At 38.8% G+C, this 20,003-nt stretch overlaps 5 protein-coding genes across 6 annotated transcripts in view; 2 read left to right on the top strand and 3 right to left on the bottom strand.

Moving 5' to 3' along the window:
• The first annotated feature begins 274 nt into the window (after nucleotides 1-274).
• Nucleotides 275-1,747, top strand: nkx2.5 (NK2 homeobox 5). The gene is made up of 2 exons (XM_054598106.1): nucleotides 275-659; nucleotides 1,134-1,747. Exons 1-2 carry the CDS (start codon nucleotides 275-277, stop codon nucleotides 1,745-1,747), a joined length of 999 nt encoding a protein of 332 aa, XP_054454081.1.
• A 3,372-nt stretch (nucleotides 1,748-5,119) lies between these two features.
• On the bottom strand, nucleotides 5,120-7,509 carry LOC129090387 (vesicle transport protein SEC20-like). The gene is made up of 6 exons (XM_054598030.1): nucleotides 7,429-7,509; nucleotides 6,547-6,639; nucleotides 6,324-6,415; nucleotides 6,047-6,151; nucleotides 5,721-5,839; nucleotides 5,120-5,411 (listed from the first exon to the last, which is right to left on the bottom strand). Exons 1-6 carry the CDS (start codon nucleotides 7,507-7,509, stop codon nucleotides 5,215-5,217), a joined length of 687 nt encoding a protein of 228 aa, XP_054454005.1. The 3' UTR covers nucleotides 5,120-5,214.
• A 573-nt stretch (nucleotides 7,510-8,082) lies between these two features.
• On the bottom strand, nucleotides 8,083-11,089 carry atp6v0e1 (ATPase H+ transporting V0 subunit e1). Of its 2 annotated transcripts, none has more exons than XM_054597565.1 (4): nucleotides 10,848-11,089; nucleotides 9,890-9,937; nucleotides 8,612-8,735; nucleotides 8,083-8,455 (listed from the first exon to the last, which is right to left on the bottom strand). In XM_054597565.1, exons 1-3 carry the CDS (start codon nucleotides 10,949-10,951, stop codon nucleotides 8,642-8,644), a joined length of 246 nt encoding a protein of 81 aa, XP_054453540.1. In that variant the 5' UTR covers nucleotides 10,952-11,089; the 3' UTR covers nucleotides 8,083-8,455; nucleotides 8,612-8,641. The 2 variants fall into 2 exon arrangements, with proteins under 2 accessions (XP_054453540.1, XP_054453539.1); XM_054597564.1 differs by having other exon boundaries at nucleotides 8,083-8,458; nucleotides 10,848-11,087.
• A 1,791-nt stretch (nucleotides 11,090-12,880) lies between these two features.
• On the bottom strand, nucleotides 12,881-16,973 carry rpl26 (ribosomal protein L26). Its single transcript, XM_054597300.1, has 4 exons — nucleotides 16,888-16,973; nucleotides 15,772-15,943; nucleotides 15,540-15,680; nucleotides 12,881-13,046 (listed from the first exon to the last, which is right to left on the bottom strand). The coding sequence occupies exons 2-4, from the start codon at nucleotides 15,937-15,939 to the stop codon at nucleotides 12,918-12,920; spliced, it is 438 nt and encodes a 145-aa protein (XP_054453275.1). The 5' UTR covers nucleotides 15,940-15,943; nucleotides 16,888-16,973; the 3' UTR covers nucleotides 12,881-12,917.
• Nucleotides 16,974-19,079: 2,106 nt separating this feature from the next.
• Nucleotides 19,080-20,003, top strand: part of ppp2r2ba (protein phosphatase 2, regulatory subunit B, beta a) — a 37,419-nt gene continuing 36,495 nt past the window's right edge. Inside the window, exon 1 of the mRNA XM_054597278.1 lies at nucleotides 19,080-19,207. Coding sequence (XP_054453253.1) covers nucleotides 19,129-19,207 — 79 coding nt within the window. The 5' untranslated portion in view covers nucleotides 19,080-19,128. The remainder of the gene's footprint in view (nucleotides 19,208-20,003) is intronic.

Genomic DNA, 20,003 nt, shown 5'->3' with positions numbered 1-20,003 from the left:
ATCACTTTACGTCATAGAAATGGGAGTACCAGTGGCTCCATACAGAGGGTCCCACCTCCCTCTCTGCGTCACCGGGAGGAGAGGGAGGCCAAGAAAAAAGTTAGGAGCCAGAGTTGACATTCAAAATGCACACTTCACTCAAGATCAGTCTGCTATACCAAACTAATACTTAAATCCAGTAAATATTGCCAGGAAGGAGAGGGAGTTTATTGACGCATTTCTTTGTTAGGTCCATGTGACAGGTTAATAGTATTTTTTTTCTCAGTTCTTGGCAATGTTTCCCAGCCCCAGCAGCACGTCCACTCCCTTCTCTGTAAAGGATATATTAAACCTGGAGCACACTCATGACGTTATGGTGTCTTCTCTGGACGTTTCTTCTCGTATGGACTGCTGCACCGTGTCGACCTCCTCCTCTTCCTCCTCCTCCTCCTCCTCCTCCTCCTCCTCCTGCATGCTGGCGGCCCGCCTGAAGCAGGAGCCTCTCCGGGACATGTCGTCCACCGCCGCCGCCTCGCTGTTTGGGGAAGACCTCCACGAGTCCAGAGCCGGCAGAGGCAATGCACTCAACTTTGCCACTGCCTTTTATGGGAAACCCCTCATGGAGATGGATATAGTTAAGGATGGGAAACCAGACGCGTTTGAGGGGAAACGTAGAAAAGGTGAGCTGATGAGAACAATTTGATTTGCAGGCCTGTGAAAGAAAAATGAGGCCCACAGGCTCGTGCTCTTTGATTAGTGCAAAGTGCATCAGATGATCCAAAAACAACTTCATTAAAGCAACACGTAGGACATACAGGAGAGAACACTGGCTTTGAAACTGGCTTTTTCAAATTTAAACAAATATAAAAGTTGAGTTTATGGTTATCATTTTGTTGTAGGCCTGTTAGATTTTTTTCTAAAACACACTGAATGCATCATGGGCGGCCAAATAAACTGAATTACCAAATGGCAGAATTATTCAACATTAACCATACGAGGCTAAGTAATATAATAAAACCAATACAGGCTACTACTGTTATTATTATTATTATTGGACAGTAGTACAGTATAGCTCTAATAAATATCCACCAGCCCCTCTGTTAATAAGGCACTTTTGTATATATTCATCCTTTCTTTCTGTCTGGTGCGATCAGAGGAGTTTAGTCCTCAAACCGAGCCCGTGGAGGACCTAAAACCCGACGACCCAGACCGAGCCAAGCCTCGGAGACGCAGAAAGCCTCGGGTCCTCTTCTCGCAGGCGCAGGTGTACGAGCTGGAGCGCCGCTTCAAGCAGCAGAGATACCTGTCCGCCCCGGAGAGAGACCACCTGGCCGGGGTGCTCAAACTCACCCCGACCCAAGTCAAGATCTGGTTCCAGAACAGGAGGTACAAGTGCAAGCGGCAGAGGCAGGACCAGAGCCTGGAGATGGTGTCTCTGCCGCCGCCCAGGAGGGTGTCGGTGCCGGTGCTGGTGCGGGATGGGAAGCCTTGCCTGGCTGCAGACACAGCCACCTACAACCCCTCGTATAATATGGGCCACATCGGTCATTTCTCTTATAACAACTATCCAGCTTTCAGTAACTACACCGGCCCCGGCTGCAACACAAACTATGCGTGTAATTACCCTGCAGCCACGATGCAAACCATGCAGGGAACCTCCAGCAACGGGAACTACATGAACTTTGGGGTAGGGGACCTGAATACTGTCCAGAACACGTTTTCCTCCAGTAACGGGGTGTCTTCGTTACATGGCATTAGGACATGGTAAACTATTAGATAAGTGTGTTCCCTATTCAGGGATTGTTTTTCTGACTGCATGCATTTTTATTTTCTCAAATGTGTCAAGACTTTGCGGAGTTTGTGTAACTTCTCTTATATTTAATTAGTTACTTTTGGTAGTTTTGTTTGCATCACAATTTTAGTTTGAATTATCTATATTTTTTATTTATTTCAGTGACATTAACTTTGTATGTGTAATTTGAAAAATAAAGAAATAGTTGGCAAACACAGTTCTAATGTCAATTTTAAATGTTGAATCTAAAAATATTTGTGCCTTCTTTCTTCCTAACACAATGCCTAAATGTGAGCTGTAACTACAGACAGAACTTTCTCATTGCTACAATGAAGAATTCAACCAATTGTAAATTAAGACTAAATTGATTAATTCTATACGGATATCATTATTGTTATTATTACTGTTTGTTGCTGACATGCAACTATTTAATCATAAGTCTTGAAGTTGTTAAGCTTAATAATTGCCTCTGATTTTCATTCCCTAAATCATAAAACAAAAAATGAAAATATATAACAAAAGTATATAATGTGTTAAAGTGAACTATGGTCATATAATGGTTGAACTGGAACTTAAAATCTGTACAACTCTCATGTGGTTTATGTCTGGTTAAAATGTTGAAGTGGCTATTAAGAAGCTTCCTTCAATATGCCTAAACAAGGTTAAAAGGTTGTAAAAAGTTTACACTTTTAACAACCTGCTGTCAGCCATGTGTACACTCAACACCCATGTTTAAAGTTGCTTTGACATAGATGGCTGTGAGCCATGACCTTGACCTGTATTAAATTTCATTCAATCAAGGTCTGCTGAGGAAATGCTGTATTTAATTCAGTGAAACTACAAACGTTTTGGTTTTAATTTACTGTATTTTGTGTAGAAGCATATTCTATTAAATTTGACAAAAGCTATCCTGAAAGTCAGCGTCTTTTTCTCTGTATTTGTAAATATGACCAATTCAAGATGTTATCTGATCCAAGATATTAGTCTATTTTTGGAAAGTATACTTAAATGTTAAAGACTCCTGTTTTGACAAAAAAGTAAAATCTGTCTTGCTAAATCACTTGTTCTATTTGAGAATTAACCAAGTTTAACCGGGCTCACAGTGAGAATGCACGGACAAAATATGTAACAGTCAGATAAATAACTGAACAACTTCAGCTGTAGAAATCACTAAAGGAATGCAGAGTTGCAGAGATTCCGTCTGGTTGTTTATGGCATCAGTGTGTTGAAGTATCTCTCCCGTGAGACCCCCAGTCCACTTGTCAGGAAACAAACCCAAACACTTGATTGACACTATCACGGTGCTAAATGCAAGAATAGTCCCATTTGCTTGACAGAGAGCCAGAGGCCTTGTCTAAGTGTGCAGTTATATGAACAGGCTAGCTCTGCCCGACTGCCACCACTTTACACGAGTAAGAGACGCTTATGCATCTCTCAGGTCTCTCCACACACACTCTGTTGTCTCATCTCATTTTAAACAATACACCCTCACAAACACACGTTTGAGAAACATGTCAAACATCAAGCCAGAAGACTTTAGGTTTATTGACAACATTAACATATAGCAAACAAAATGGCAATGCCAGGCAATTGCAGAGAGGGTAGCAAGGTCATGTAGCTCCTCTGGCCACCCTCTCCTCCAAGGTGTTGAAAAGGCAACGTCAGATAAGAGCACCACACAAAGCTAAAAATACCCCCCCTCGTCCTCCACCCACACTGGAAAGGGAGAGGGAAACAGGTTGGAATAATCTGCTTTTCCGGGTCTTATCTGAAGAAAGGCAGGGATGCATGCTGTTCTATCTCTGCCAGTGTGATGAACACCGCTGCTTCTCTGAGCTTTTCTGCTCCGCTGCGGACCAGAGTCAAGCTAACAACGGCGGAGATGGAGGGAGGTGTGCACCTTTTTATTTTTTCCCCTTTTTTGTTTGCTCGCTAAATCAATAAAACATAGGGACAATATGAAGTGCACATACAGTACCAGTCAAAAGTTTGGACACACCTTCTCATTCAACTACTTTGAAGAATCTAAAATATAAAACATATTCTGGTTTGTTGAGCATTTGTTTGTTGACCACATAATTCCATATGTGTTCCTTCATAGTTTGGATGTCTTCAATATTAATCTACAATGTAGAAAAAAATAAAAATAAAAATAAAGAAAAACCATTGAATGAGAAGGTGTGTCCAAACTTTTGACTGGTACTGTATACAAGTAAAAACACTGTTTTGATTTCCAGCTGGTAAAACACAAACAGTTGGGCTTGTATCAAAGTTAAAAGCCATTTCAATATTCTATTGGCAAAAAGTAGCATTAAGTCACTATAATGCTATAATAAATTATACATCACACTAAACCATATAAATAACAATTAAACACAGTGCTTGTACATCATTTGCACAATTAATTAATAATATCAGGTGATGAAAAGCATTTTGGTTAAAAGATCTGTTAGTGAGGAATATAGGAAGTTTCTGTATGTTTTTTTAAGTCCTAATAATTTTCCCACAATAAACGTCCTTTATATTGGTAGATTTAACAGTACTGTTGATGAATGGTTATTAAAAGCGTTTTATAATACTATAATATTTAACGACATGCAGCTGAATAAAAGCTTGTTGAGCTGAAATGAATAGTGGCACTTGTTTTGTGATCATCAGATTCCACTGAAATTCTGTTGACGTTATTTTTCTTAGACATTTTTTGTATGAATCAGTTTTACTGAATTCAGCACATTATCTGCAGTCATGACATCATCTGAAGCACGGTGACTTTAGTACTTAAGTGCTGTTTTTTTTTTTTAAATACAACTGTGGCGAGGAAGAGGGCGACCGCCAGGAAGATGAGCAGTTTATATATATAAAATATATATATATATATTTAACAAACACACACACACACACACACACACACACACACACACACACACACACACACACACACACACACACACACACACACACACACACACACAAACTACAGCTTTGTTACGGGAATATATTGTAGTGAAAACCGAACCGTACTGGATATCCTCCACAGGAATGTAAAAGGATCATTATTGGTCGCCACTCTCCTCTCACAATTGATTTCATTAAAGTCACACTAACCAAAAATGGATGTGTGACACATTTTGTGTCACCAACACATACATTTTCTTTTCCCCTCTGAATTATGAATTATTCCTTCCGTATGGAACCAAAACCTTCTCAATAAATAAAACGCTGCACGGGACTATAGGTTTATCTTCACTCTTTGTGGACAATATTTCACCCTCGGCAGCGTCAAAGTTCAGCACAGTGAGCAGTCCACATTCCACCGAGCAGACACTGTTGTGTAATGTGTGTGTAATATGACACGCGGCAGTCAGGGTTGTTTAAATCGTTTGCGCTGACCATGGAAAGTGCTGTATGTTGTTATGGGAGAGCTCCTTAGAAAGGTACCTGGTCTATAGGAAGGGGAACAGTCTCTTCTTGAGGATGTAGAGAACTGTGGCGAGGAAGAGGGCGAGCGCCAGGAAGATGAGCAGTTTGTCAGTGAGCTCTCTGCGGTTGTACTTGGTGATGAGTTTCCTCCCGAGCTGGATGGTTCCCGTCATGGTCTTAAACTCCTCATTGGTCTCTTGGATTGTCCTTGAGGAGGTTGCTGCAAAGAAAAGATAGACTATTAATGGATAGACATTTTAGACAGTGTGCATCTATTTAAGTCTTCTTTAAGTTTTTACCCCCAACCTAGGGTAAGTATCAACGGCAGGCTACACATTGACAGAGTAGGAGGCTCACTAAACAACCACAGGAGCAGCTACCCCTTAATGCCTTTTATAACTGAATCAAGAAAGTTCAACAAAATGATCACATTTTAAGTAAATAAATACCTGTGGTAGAAATGACATAATAATACATTTTGCCAACACATTGTTAACACACTCTTTACATCACGTGTTTGTTCACCAACCTAGTGACGTCATGGTCTCCTCACTCTGCTGAACCTGCTGCGCCATCATCCGGCTGATGCTCATAAGATTCTCTGTAATGTCACTGGTTGTCTGGGCCAGACCCTCTTTGGTCATCTTCCTGAGAACAAGATAGAAGATGCAACTGTTATACAAGTCCTAGAACAAAATGAATGTACTCTATTAAAATGACTAAAAGAATGTAAAAACAATGCACATTTTAAATACAATATTGAGAGGATTTGATTTGTTGTTTGAGAATACTTTGCCACTAAGCTGATCCTCTGAATGCATCTCATTTAAGAGTAAGTAGCACACATCAACTCACCTCTGTCTCAAACCACCTTCTGCTCCATGAAGAAGTGCCTGCTTTTCCATATTGTCTATGGACAGTTTGCTGGCCAGGTTGGCTTTCCTCCAACCAGTCTGGTTGCTGCAAACACAGCCATAAATAACAATATATATGAAAAATGTAATAAAGTATACATTATGCAAGTTTAAGCAGGCGATTCGCACATGCTTCTGTCCCACCAGTCTGGCAGCATTATCAACTCAGAAATGTGACAACAGTTCACATTTATACAGCACAGGGATATAGACATTACCTCAGCATCTGTTTTCTGTGTCCGTCTACCTGACTGATCAGAGCTTGCTTGTCTGACTCTTTGTCCTGCTCCATAGCTATCTGCTCAAAATCCTGTCAAAGTGGAACAAAAATATTTTTTGTACCATTGATTATCATACAACCAGATGAAAGTGGTTGGTACAGAGCCCATAATTGGGTTCTGTCGTGTTTGCATAGACATTCAAAAAGAGCGTTTTTTTTACCTGAATCCGCAACCTGAGATTGTGGAAACTCTTTTTCACATCCGCGTTCAGCTCTGTCAGCTTGCTTTGAGGGCCTGTGCACTCAGTAACGTCCTGGTGAGACATCAAAACAAGGATGAGAAAGACACGTGCATATGTTTTTATCACCACGTTACTCTTATTTGTAACTGCAAAGCCGCTCTGCTGGATGACCAGTGTTGTCCCAGTTTGAGCTGTTCTCTCAGGATGAACTACCATTGGGACTCTGTAAGCAAGAGGTGCATCGTTCTGTTGGCTGGGATTAATCTGTCAACATGGGACACAAAGCAACTCTAGGCCTGGAATGATAATTTGCATTATCAATTAATTGCAATTTCCCACAGTCCAAATAATCCTTTAGAGTCATTGTTTTTTTCTGAAAGAACAGTAAAGAAACGAAAAAGTATTGGATGTAAAATGATATAAAAATGGTCAAGAGAAGCATTTGTGGGAACTAAATCATTACAAATATACAAAAAAATAAGTCAATAAAATAAAAGTTAGTGGGAAAAGGCTATTCAAATTTGGAAAAGATTATTCTTATGTAAAGCACATTGATCCTAGTGGAAATCTGTGGAAATATAAATCATCTCCTGACTTGGATTAAAGCCAATTTACCACACTGGTAACATTAGACCAATTTTCCTCTATTTACTGTATTTGTGATTTCCCACTGGATACAATTACCTTATCAGGGAGCACATTTGGCACCTTTGCTCTCCTGATAGCGGCGCCTCATCCTGAGAGAGACCGGGATCGGGTCGCCGGCTGTCTGCAGCTGGAGCCGACCGCATGAATGACAAGCCAAAGAACCAGCGTGTCCGCACATGGCGCAAAGTCACCTTACTGAAGAAATAGGCGCACCTGGATGAGAGCTTTGATTTCCAGGTCATATTTGAGGATTTCTTGTTCACATATTCGGACGTGGACGTCTGAGGAAGCCATGTTGCCAACGCAGACGGCTCAAACTACGGAAAGCAGGAAGCCCGTTTTGAGCGTTTCATAGTATTAAAAACAAACCAGACTGATTAATACATCATGTTCTCTATATAAAGCAATAAATAATCAAATGTATATTTATATGCAGCCTGAAAAAAAAAATGTTTACCAAAATGCACTGAAATTAAGACACATTTATATACAGTAGCAGTCAAAAGTTTGGACACACCTTCTCATTCAATGGTTTTTCTTTATTTTTATTTGTATTTTTTTCTACATTGTAGATTAATATTGAAGACATCCAAACTATATTCCACACATATGGAATTATGTGGTAAACAAACAAATGCCCAACAAACCAGAATATGTTTTATATTTTAGATTCTTCAAAGTAGTTGAATGAGAAGGTGTGAACAAACTTTTGACTGGTACTGTACTTATAATAATAATATAGCCTAATAAAGACATATATGGTAATGTTATTAGATTTTTTCGTGAAAATAAAATGAAAAAAATCTTTACATAATGAGGAGAAGTTAGGAGAAATTATAACATTTACAAAGTTATGGACCAATGGTGTGGATTATTGTTTTTGTTTTTTTATTAACAGCTATTGAATTCATTTCATCCATCATTAATATTACGAGACAAAACAAGATCACATCAAACACACATCAACCGGCACAGTCATTGATCTTAACAATAGCAATGAACAGGATATACATAACATATAAACCAATCAACAAGTGAAGGTTGTTTTAATTTAAAGTAAAGCACATTCAGTGAGATCTCTCAGGAAGTACTTGGGGAAACATTTTTTGTACAAGGCACCAGTGTGGGCGTCACTCTGTCCACAGACAGGAGTCTGAGCTTAAGGCGATTCAGAGGGAATGATCTCTGCATGAAGTGAGAAGAAAACTTCTATTGGTATGCAGCCGTGTCAGGTCTTCCCCTGCTGGAAGAAATTAGAATAAACAAAGTTTTAGAGAAACAAACAACATACATACATTATCTATAGGCTCCACATAAGTACAGTCTATATGAGCTATAAAAGGCACGACATCAAATGTAGGCTCAATACTTTCCTCTTTCAGAGGAAGAAGTTTACCTGCATGGTCAGGAGTCCTGGCAGAGTAAATTACTGCCAGTGATAGTTCAGGTACCAGATGGTGTCAGTGGACAGACTGGGTCCAAAAAGTGGGTTCAGCTGGGCCAGAATTGCTATCAACCAGCTGATGGACAGATAGGATGTTAAGATCACGTGTGTCAATACAAAGCAACTATGCAACAAAAATGTACAATTTAAAACACACCCTTTCAAGCTAAGTTACGTGGATCATTTCCTATTTTCTAAAAAAAGCTAATTCTGTAATTAGGCCCAAACCTTCAGCATCAAACTGAGGGCATTTTGGAAAATAACTTCACTTGGCTGCAACACTACTTTGTCTCTACTCGGCTATTTGCCCATCTCACATGTAACCTGACACCAAAGGCCCACTTGCACCTAATTGTGAATATAAATAACTTATAACAAGACAGAACTACTATATGGATGCATAACAGTTCTAACGGCAATGCCAAGCAATGTCTTATTATGCCAATAATGCACACACATTAATATGGAGTAAAGGAGTAAATATAATATCTCCACAGTGTGAGCTATAGGATTGAATGTCCACTTGTGTGGATATTCAATCCTTGTTATTTATGATGTACATTATTAATGCTTCAAACGAAAATGATGTCAGAAAATAATAATGAAAAATGCCCATAACAATTTCCTAAAGCTCAAGGCAACATATTCTACAGTCAGGAATCCAAAGTTATTTAATAAGACAAAGAAAAGAACCAAGTCGTTACATTTATAGTTTGTCATTTTTGCTGATTGTATACTTAAATTATTAATGTTCATTAATTACCAAAATAAATGGCAATCAATTGTATGTCAATGGATTAATCATGATAATTTCAGCAATTTATGTTGTAGACCTGAATCTTACTGACCCTTGTATTCGTATTAGTCTGTTGCACTTATTGTATTTGTATTAGTTTGTTGCACTTATTGTATTCGTATTAGTTTGTTTCTGTACTTTTGCTCTGGTTTATGCTCTTAGATGCTTGTTTAAGAAAGGAGATGCACTTATGACTTCTGGTGACTAGTAGTTCTCTTGAATCCCTATGTTGAATACACTTATTGTAAGTCGCTTTGGATAAAAGCGTCTGCTAAATGACTAATATGTAATATGTAATGTAATGTAATGACCCTCCATTATTTTTTTATTAAAAACGTGGTATTGGTGAACATGTGTATGACATGAATTAAAACAGAGAGCACCACAACATGATGTTAAAAAATCTCGTACATTTCCAGGAGGATAATACTTACAACAGGTAGCAGCAAACTGCAGTCAACACCAGCATTGTGACAATCACTCTGTGAGAATAGGAGAAACATTTTAAAGTTATAAACTTAACATCTAGTGACTCTATAAATGGGTTTAAAACACATCACAGGCTGTACACATAGCCTGATCTCATGACGCAAGTGACAAACAGGCAAATAAGGGAAGTTTCATTCTGCACATTTTTTCCAGAGATGGAGTACATTTAGTCTTGATTTTGGTATCTAAATATACAGTACCAGTCAAAAGTTTGGACACACCTTCTCATTCAATGGTTTTTCTTTATTTTTATTTGTATTTTTTTCTACATTGTAGATTAATATTGAAGACATCCAAACTATATTCCACACATATGGAATTATGTGGTAAACAAACAAATGCTCAACAAACCAGAATATGTTTTATATTTTAGATTCTTCAAAGTAGTTTAATGAGATGGTGTGTCCAAACTTTTGACTGGTTCTATATATATATATACTTAAAGTAAAGAGCTTTCAAAAGCCTAATGAAGACATATGGTAATGTAATTAGATTTTTTCGTGAAAATAAAATAATCTTTTCATGTCAACATAATGAGGAGAAATTATAATATTTACAAAGTTAGGGACCAATGGTGTGGATTATTGTTTTTTTTTTATTAACAACTATTGATTTTATTATTTTAGATTCTTCAAAGTAGTTGAATGAGACTTTTGACTGGTACTGTATAAAGGACTAATGTGGATTGGTAGAATATACATCTCAATAAACACCAGAATAAAAGTGGACTCACACAGAATGAAGGGCTCTAGTTGGCTCAGGCTTACTTATACACACTAGTAAAGTGTGTAAAGTTCACAAAGTGTTTCTTTAGAGTACGAATACTTTATACACGGTGCAGATACTACTAAGTCACGAGACAAAGTAGCCCTTTGAGAGCTAAAGTGGAGCTAACACACTCACCCTCTGTTGGGTCCTTTAGGGATGAACCAGGGCACGACTCCTCCAACGATGCCCCAAAACAGAGTCACCACGGACATGGAGATCACGAAACTTAAGTCCGCCATGGTGGTGGTGTTAAAAGAAAGCAGGACTATATCTCAGAAGTACAAACTTTAGACGACTTCAGTCCAGCTGGCAGACAGGATCCACAGTGCGACGGAGATCACGTGACCGTCAGCCAGAGAAGGAGGAAGTGAAATGAGCATGTTTATGAACCAGACAAAGGGAAACTAGTAAAGTCACACAAAGTTACAATGTAACATATTTCCCCCAGTAAATCAGTATTTCATTTTTTATTACATTCAACGGTGAAGATGAATTAGTTCATTAGTTTGTACTATTTCAATATAATTATTTTTTTATTGGAGAAGTAGCAGAAAGCTGTTCAAACACATGCTTGACTTGGACAGTCATCGTGTTTGGTGAGGTGTTGTGCTTAAACTCTTCAAGTTCTGTCATGGAGTATTTTTATTTCGCAGTTCCTAGAATTTGTGACGGTTCAGTCTGTGGGGAAAAAGCGCCACCTATCGGTCATTTTATGAAAGGACAAAATGATCACACAAGCAACAGGCCCCTGCTGTTAATAACAATCTGCAAAATATGACTTTAAGGTGATTTCATTCTACTTTTAATAGAACATCAACCTTAAAACGGTGTTAAAGGGGAGACACTACATGTTAATAGAGAAAATATTTAAACTCATCAATAGCACCAGTCGATTACTGACATTAAGACACATATTTATAAGTATTATATTATAGTATAAGTATAATATTTATTCCCTAAATTTAATATTTAAATACGCAAATAAGGCATTATTTTATGAAATATGTGCTAATTTGCAAACATTTCCAGAACAGAAAGCCGATCATTGGTTAAAACCAGGTTCAAAATTCTTGTATCATTTTGTTGTCATATTGGAGGTAAAGGTTTTACAGATGGGATTTTGGAAATCATTTTGTATAACTCAATCAAAAAAACAACTTTTGCCATGATTTAGGGCTGAAATGTTGTATAAATCAGACTACGATTGGTATATGAACAAACCTTTCTGTAAAAACCTTCAGATATAGATAGAAATGAAGCTGGAAGGGTTTGTGTTTTTCGAGATTTCAGTCTGAGAAAAAACTCAGAGAAATCAGACTTTAAATATATGTATTATAAATTACCATACATTTTGAAAAACACTTTAAGGTGATTCCGGTAAAAAACGTTAATAGATTTGGATATTCAAATGAGGAATTGTCTATAATGCTAATTTTTGGCAAACAATCCAGGAGAAATGGACAAAGTCTAGTTAAATAAAACACCTAAATGTTTATTTTAATTGTTCTACTATCCTGAAAGAAGACATGTTCTGGAATTAAGTCAGACAAATCTGCCTGAGTTTTGAGCTAATCCGGTGATACTCATTTTTAGTGTGCGACCATAAAAAAATATGAGCAATTCTGCAACACATTTATGAACCACCAGGAACATTCAGACAATTTCCTTGTTTAACGATTTCTGACAGACTTCAACCAAGAGGCCAATTTCTATGAAGTCATTTCTATGCAAATATCACACCTGGGCCTTTTTAATCATCTTTCCAGCTCAGTTTTGACATCTTTACACCTCTGCATTTTTACATGCACACTTCAAACAGAAGGGCACAATTTATCAGCTTTCAAAATGTTTTTCTCTGGAGAACAGACTTCTGTCGGCTTGAATTCATAAATGAAAACATTTTCCTAGACCTGTGGCAACATTCATTTGAGCACTGGATTAAAAGCAGTACAATACAGTGTTGTGTAGGTCGACAGGCAACAATCAGACCTTTCATAATGTTTAAATCGTTTGACAGGTAATGTGGGTATAACTATCTTGGTGTAAATAGTACTTGAAACAAAGTGTGCATGTTTGAAATATGAATTCCTTAACCTACAAATATATTTGACACCATGCAAAGACAAAACCATCCCACATCAACATCTAAAACATGAGACAAAGTATGATCCATTTATACAGTTTATTGATAACAAAAGATCAATTTCACTCCTGCATCTTCTCAATGGTCTCCTCCTTGTATTTGCCCTTCTCCTTTCCATCAGCGCGGGACTTGGCCTTGCGCTCCAGGATCTTCTTGCGGTCCTTGTCCAGCTTTAGCCTGGTGATGACGACCTGCAAAGGAAAAAAATAGTAGGTTGGTGAACAAGTCATGGAATGCCTCTTTGAAAATCGTATAAATCATAAAGAAAGACAAATAATGGCTGAAACTAATCTAATGACCTTACAACTACTTTTAACACTAAAGTTATGTCCACAACACATTTTTCTAATGACTAGACTAGTTATCGGTGGGCATTCAGCAGTCTGTTGGTCAAGCAGACACTGACTACATTACAGCAACTACAAATACATAACTTAAAAGCCAATGCAACGTAAGAGGTACCACAAGCTAGGCTTCAGACAACGAGGAGTTACAAAGGTCACAACTTTACATAGTGCAGTCAATGGAGAGTAACCCATTAATGTCAAGTTCTCCAAAATACTGTCAAGTACCCTTTCTGTGCAGATATCAAGATGTCACAACAAGAAAAGTGCAGGTGTCATTACTAACAATTATGGCAGCATTCCTTTGAATCACTACAATTTTGACTTAATTTTCTTCCTCTTCATTATTACTGGAGCACTTATTGCATATGATTAAATACACTCATCTCCATCGCATGACCTGCAGGACTGAAAGCTGAGTCAAAAGAGAGGAGAGCCAAAATAGAAGCTAAGCTAACCCAGCTAGGACCTAAAGCTACTCACCCCCTATCTGCTCATGGCTAATGTCCATTGGCAGGAAAATGCAGGCTAACCCAGCAAAGGGAAGTTGGTGACTGTTGTGGGGCTAACCGCAGGACTCGTGGCTCTAGAGGGGGGCGGACTATTTACATTAATGATGCTAGGTGCTCAAACATACTCAAAGCTGATTTTGTTTCCCTGATGTCCAATTTTTCATGTTATTTCAGCCATATTGCCCCATCTCTGGCAGCTTTTTTACAGCCCAACACTTCTTGAATTTGAACATGAACACAAAAATATCTGCCAGCTGCACGGAACAAAACTAGAATTAAAATGAATGAAATACAAGAAAAGGTTGTGGTGGGGTCAAAAAAGCCACTACAGCTTGGTGGAAAAGGACAAACTAGAGGACTGGCAGGTTTGCTGCAGTGGGTTGAACATTAAGATTGTCCCAGGGCAATGGTTCATCCCGTCAGGCAAGTCAATTTTGTTTATAAGGCCAAATATACATCTGCCGGTGGGGGCTTTACAATCTGTTAAGCATACGACACCCTCTGTCCCTAGACTCTTGAATCAAATTAGGAAAAAACATCAAACAGGCCTTTTGCACGGCAGACTTAAGAATAATAACGATGTGGGCTAAAGTCTGTCCAGGTCTCTCAGTAAGCCAACAATACCTACAACCTGAAGCAGCTAAATGTTATTCAGCCATCATGCATTTCATTATTGACACCAGTGTCTTACTACGCAATACTACCTTAATTTAAAACCTTTGAACATATTATAAAGTTGTTCTATTGCATTATACTACAAAGTACAAAGGTTTTTACTTCTGTTTTTTATGTAAACTTCATCTTTGAATTCATTAAATGCTTTTAATCCCTACGATCATACAACTTTTCAGAGAAACTGACACTTCAGTGATGTTAAACGTTGTGGTTTAAATTTAAATGTTCAAATATCATTGCGTTTACTTTCCTGCAGAAAAAAGTAAAACTGCTTAGAAAAAAGTAAACCTGCTTTACTAATGTATTATTTTTTTCAATCTGACTAAATTAAACATCGCCTTAGTTTGTGTTATATCACTGAAAGATCCACTTAGCCCTTCCTTGTTTCTTACTGATTTTAAAATCTTAGTTCCACACACTGAAAATTCAAGGTCGTTAACAGGGGCTCAAGTTGGATTATATGATGGACCTTTCTGAGGATGAAAGTTTAGAAATATAGTCGACAACTGATGGTAAGAGACGTACCAGCTTAACGTTTCAGAAAAACGGATATTGCTGAAGCAGCTGTCTCACATTATGATGTGAATGTGTTGGAAAACATCAGAAACACTTCTCATTATACAGTCCAATAGAACTCCGCCTGAAAATGACTGCCTCACAGACCAACACAAATTAAAGGCGCCTCTTTCACAGAGTTAAGAAGCGAATAATACTGGTGTATTTCAAGCCTTTCACCTGATATACGTTGATTAAAACAAATCAAGTGATGTCCTGCATTCTTTTAATGATTATGATTTACAACGCTAAGGCAGAGTGCCTGTAGGGGCAGCCGTACAAGTTCTGATATATAATAAAAAACATTCCTCTATTACTTCCAGACACAATAGAAGGACAGTAGGCTAGAGTTATCCTCAGAGAAATGGTGTTTCTCATGTAAGTTTGTGTAACACCCATTTTGACTTCACTTAGATGAGATGCCAATAAGGAACAGGGACTCTTCTCAAAAGCGTGGGTCCTAACAATGATAAATAGATTGCGATTCACGGACTTTCACGATGGAACCTGTAGTGTTGAACAATACAACACTTTACACTAATTTCCTGTTCCCCTGAGAAAGACCCACAACTTGAGGATCTACACAACTGTGTCTCACCTTGCTCGGGTGGATGCCGACGTGGACCGTGGTTCCGTTGGCCTTCTCTCTCTGCACGCGCTCAATGTAGATGACGTACTTTTTCCTGTAGACCTGCACTACTTTGCCAATCTGCTGGCCTTTGTAGTGTCCGCGGACAACCTGTTTTTTGAACACCACAATAAAGTCAAGCACATGCAGCTTTCTCTTTTACGCCAAGTTATGAAACATTCAGCAATTTCAACTACGTTACCTGGACTTCGTCATCTTTGCGGATGGGCATTGACCTCACGTTGTACTTCTGGCGGAGCTCCTTGGACAGAGGGGAAGACATGATCTTCCTCCTGATGTGTGAGGGGGCATTGAAATGCCTCTTGCGGTTCTTGCGGCGGGAGGATGTTACAAATGGATTGAGCTTCATGATGCTGAACACACAAACAAAAAAGACACACAGGTTAATAAACAGTTGATGACCACATTTACATTAGTCATTTAGTAGACACTTTTATCCAATCAGTAGCTCAAAGCTTACATTGGATGTAAATGTGTTGGAAAACATCAGAAACACTTCTCATTATACAGTCCAATGCAACTCTGCCTGGAAATGACTGCCTCACAGACCAACACAAATTAAAGGCGCCTCTTTCACAGAGTTAAGAAGCGAATAATACTGGTGTATTTCAAGCCTTTCACCTGATATACGTTGATTAAAACAAATCAAGTGATGTCCTGCATTCTTTTAACATCAATACATATCATTAACCCATTCACACACTGAAGACAGGGCATTTACAGGATTACACGCTTACAAGTCACTCAAACACTGCTGAAAACATGACTCCAGCCAGCACAAGGAGTTTCACACGAACATGTAGGCAAGTAGATGCTAGTTACTGTGATAATATATAGTCTGCACACCAGCTTTACACAGGGACTAGCTGGGTGGCTAGGTCATGCATGGCTGGTCTTCAAGGCTAACATAGCAGGATGATGCTACTTGGTTAGCATAATATCACAGACGGATGGAGCCAGAGCATTTCAGTGTGGACAGTAAATAAGTAATAAATAAAAAACAAACAGCGAGTTGCAAACTAAACAGAAACCCCATTTACTGTAAACAAGACTACCAGCTCCATGCATGAAGCCTCCACTAGCAGCGGCCGACATGCGGATACCGACGGACCGACAGGGGACCCGAGCAGAGAGAGGTTTAAACAACCAATATATCATCAATGTGGGTTCAATATAGGCCTCCGTTTAATGTTGACCGTGTCAGCGAGGTGTTTAGACGTTTATAGGGATACACGATGACACCAAAGGGAGGATGGATGGTGATAACTTTATGAAATAAGCAGCCAGGAAATCTTACCCTGCCGTTTGCTCCTCTATGGCCGGCGGAAAAGAGACTCGTAGAGCACTTCCGCTGAAATTAGTTCACACTCAACTCTCGCGAGATTTACACAATATGGGGAAAAACACACATTTAGGAGAGGAAATACACACAAGAACATATTAGGAGGTCATCATGTTGCGTGTAGTGTTTGTAGTTGAATTCCAGGTGTGAATTTAAACCTTTTCTTACATTTTGATTTTTTTTTGTAAGAACCTGTTTTTGGTCCTGCATTAAAAAAAAAAATTCTACTCAACATGCTTTAGTGGTTTTATAACTGGTTTTATTTTTGCAACATTATTTTTGGTTATTGTGGATTTTTTTTTAATTTTTCTTACTTACTTATTTATTTATAATACTTGTTTGTTTGTTTTTCTACTATGTACCTTGTTTGCACTATATCTATGCTGCTGTAATCCTGTAAATTTCCCCGGTGCGGGACTAATAAAGGTTTATCTAATAAGATTATCTTATTTTAGTTTAGTTTAGTTTAGTTTATTTGCACAATTGAAACATAACAAGTAGCATTGATAAATTATATTACAGTGCAGGAAGAGGCAGAAAGCCCACTGGGCTTATTTGAAGCCTCCACCTCTATAATATTTAATATTTAAAATCACAATACGAATACAAAAAGAAAATACATATGATATGATATGAAATATTGTTGAAAAAGCATTTTTATCTTTTTTTTACAAGATATGATTTTTAATAATAATACATTATAAACAAGAAAACAAAGAAAAAAAATTGCAATGAGTCAAGATGTGAATGAGCATGAGTGTGTGTGTGTGTGTGTGTGTAAGTTCATATGTGTGCATATGATAAAATAAGATAAGATATGTGCGTCTCACACGCACATATCTTATCTTATTTTATCTTATAACTCTAGTTTGCTGTTCACCAAGATAACCACAAGATGGCGCCAACCCAAATTAATCAATAACCTGAAACAAGTTTTGTCTGTGATTCATCAAGTTCTGTCTTATGTTCATCACACACAGCAAACTATCGTGTGTTTGCTTCTTTACTCTCACTGATTTTCCTCTAGATACTCTAGATACTCTTACTCTAGATATAAACACAAATATAATTGCACACCACAGTGACACCAGGACATCTGTAAATCATGCAGGCTTTTATGGAAGATAAATGTGGGAACGACAACATAATCATCTCTATAATTACTCTTTTCACTCCAATAAACTGATAATTTAATGAATGAATTTAAACCTTTTCTTACATTTAGAATTTCTTTGTAAGAACCTGTTTATGGTTGTGCATTAATACCGCAAATTAAAGTTTAAAGCATAAATTCTACATCACCGATTTTATAAACATCCTTCAGTGGTTTTATAACTGGTTTTATTTTTGCAACATTATAACTTTAGTTTGCTGTTCACCAAGATAACCACAAGATGGCGCCAACCCCAATTAATCAATAACCTGAAACAAGTTTTGTCTGTGATTCATCAAGTTCTGTCTTATGTTCATCACACACAGCAAACTATCGCGGGTTTGCTTCTTTACTCTCATTGATTTTCCTCCCACTGAGAATAAAGAACTAAAGAAAGAAAGAAAGAAAGAAAGAAAGAAAGAAAGAAAGAAAGAAATGTTAAATAAAGAAACTTACTCTAGATATAAACACAAATATAATGGCACACCACAGTGACACCAGGACATCTGTAAACCATGCAGGCTTTTATGGAAGATAAATTTAATGATTAGCAGCCCAGATATAATACATATATATATTTTTCTCTATAATTGCTCTTTTCACTCCAATAAACTGATAAACAAACACGAAGGGGTGGGGGCTGCTTCCACCATGCATTGACCTCCCTCCTCCCGAGAGGACAGGGACGACCCTCCTGCCCTGCTCTCACTCAAACATCTGTATTCACCCCTCAAACATCTGTATTCACGGACAGAGCTGCCGACACGGAAGCGGAGGTGCGCTGACATTGCTGCCTGCCTGCCTGCCTGCCTGCCTGCCTGCCTGCCTGCCTGCCTTGCGTAAAAGTGATGCTGTCATAGCCCCCCTGCAGCCGCGGACAGAGCAGCCTCTCTCCCCTCTCCCCTCCCGCACCCCCGCACACACACTCCCCCTCCACCCCCCACCCCCCTGGTTCCTCTCCGGCTCGCTGTCGCGGAGGCAGTGCGGATGTGGAGCCCGCAACGCAACGCTCTTCACCCCGTCGGCAAGCACCGGAGAAGAAGATGAAATGTTTTTCCCGTTATCTCCCGTACCTCTTCCGCCCTCCGAGCACCATCCTGTCTTCCACTTGCCACACCGAAGGTAGGGTGGGACGCCGAGGGGAGGGGATGGGGAGGTGGAGGTGGTGGTGGTGGTGGTGGTGGTGGGGGGGCTGTCATGGGCTGTGAGTTAAGGCTTACTTTGAGCGTGTGACATGAATGTTGAGGCTGCTCCTCTGTCCCTGACACATACAGTCTGGCTTCTTTACATGTGTGCTGTCAGAAGTTAGATTGTCTAGTTGTAGGGCTACTAAACCCCACTGCAGATGTGTCACAGTGCATGAAGTTGTTGGGGCCCATTTTTCAAATGTAGATATGAGAAAAGAAATATGCAAAGTGACAGAGAGGATTTGTGCGATTGTGTGTCTGTCTCGGGTCAAATAGCCCTCCTCGTTGAACTCATTTTGCTTTCCTTAGAGCTGTCAACACACAGGCCTACAGCATGCCAAGAGAGACACTCAGTTTGTGGAGTTGCATGACAAGTATCACCCTTTCACACTTTACTTAGAATTCGTATAGGAAACACGAGACCTTTCTGAGACAGAATCAGGCTTAATTCATCTGTAATTCACTCGGTTCAGAGGGTGGAATTTCCTCAAAATGCCAAAAAAAGAAACATGTAAATACGCCCAGTCTATACAGAGTTATAGTCATTACATTACAATACAGTCATTTAGCAGACGCTTTTATCCAAAGCGACTTACAATCAGTGTATTCAACATAGGTATTCAAGAGAACTAGCACTTGAACTAGTCCTCCAAGCATCTGATCCTGAAGATGTACACGAGTTCAAATGTTGAATTGAGTGAACTGACCAACGTCGTGACAGCAATAAATGA

This window comes from Anoplopoma fimbria, chromosome 4, assembly GCF_027596085.1.
Source record: "Anoplopoma fimbria isolate UVic2021 breed Golden Eagle Sablefish chromosome 4, Afim_UVic_2022, whole genome shotgun sequence".
NCBI classification, from domain to species: domain Eukaryota; kingdom Metazoa; phylum Chordata; class Actinopteri; order Perciformes; family Anoplopomatidae; genus Anoplopoma; species Anoplopoma fimbria.
This window is presented reverse-complemented; position numbering and strand designations above follow the sequence as displayed.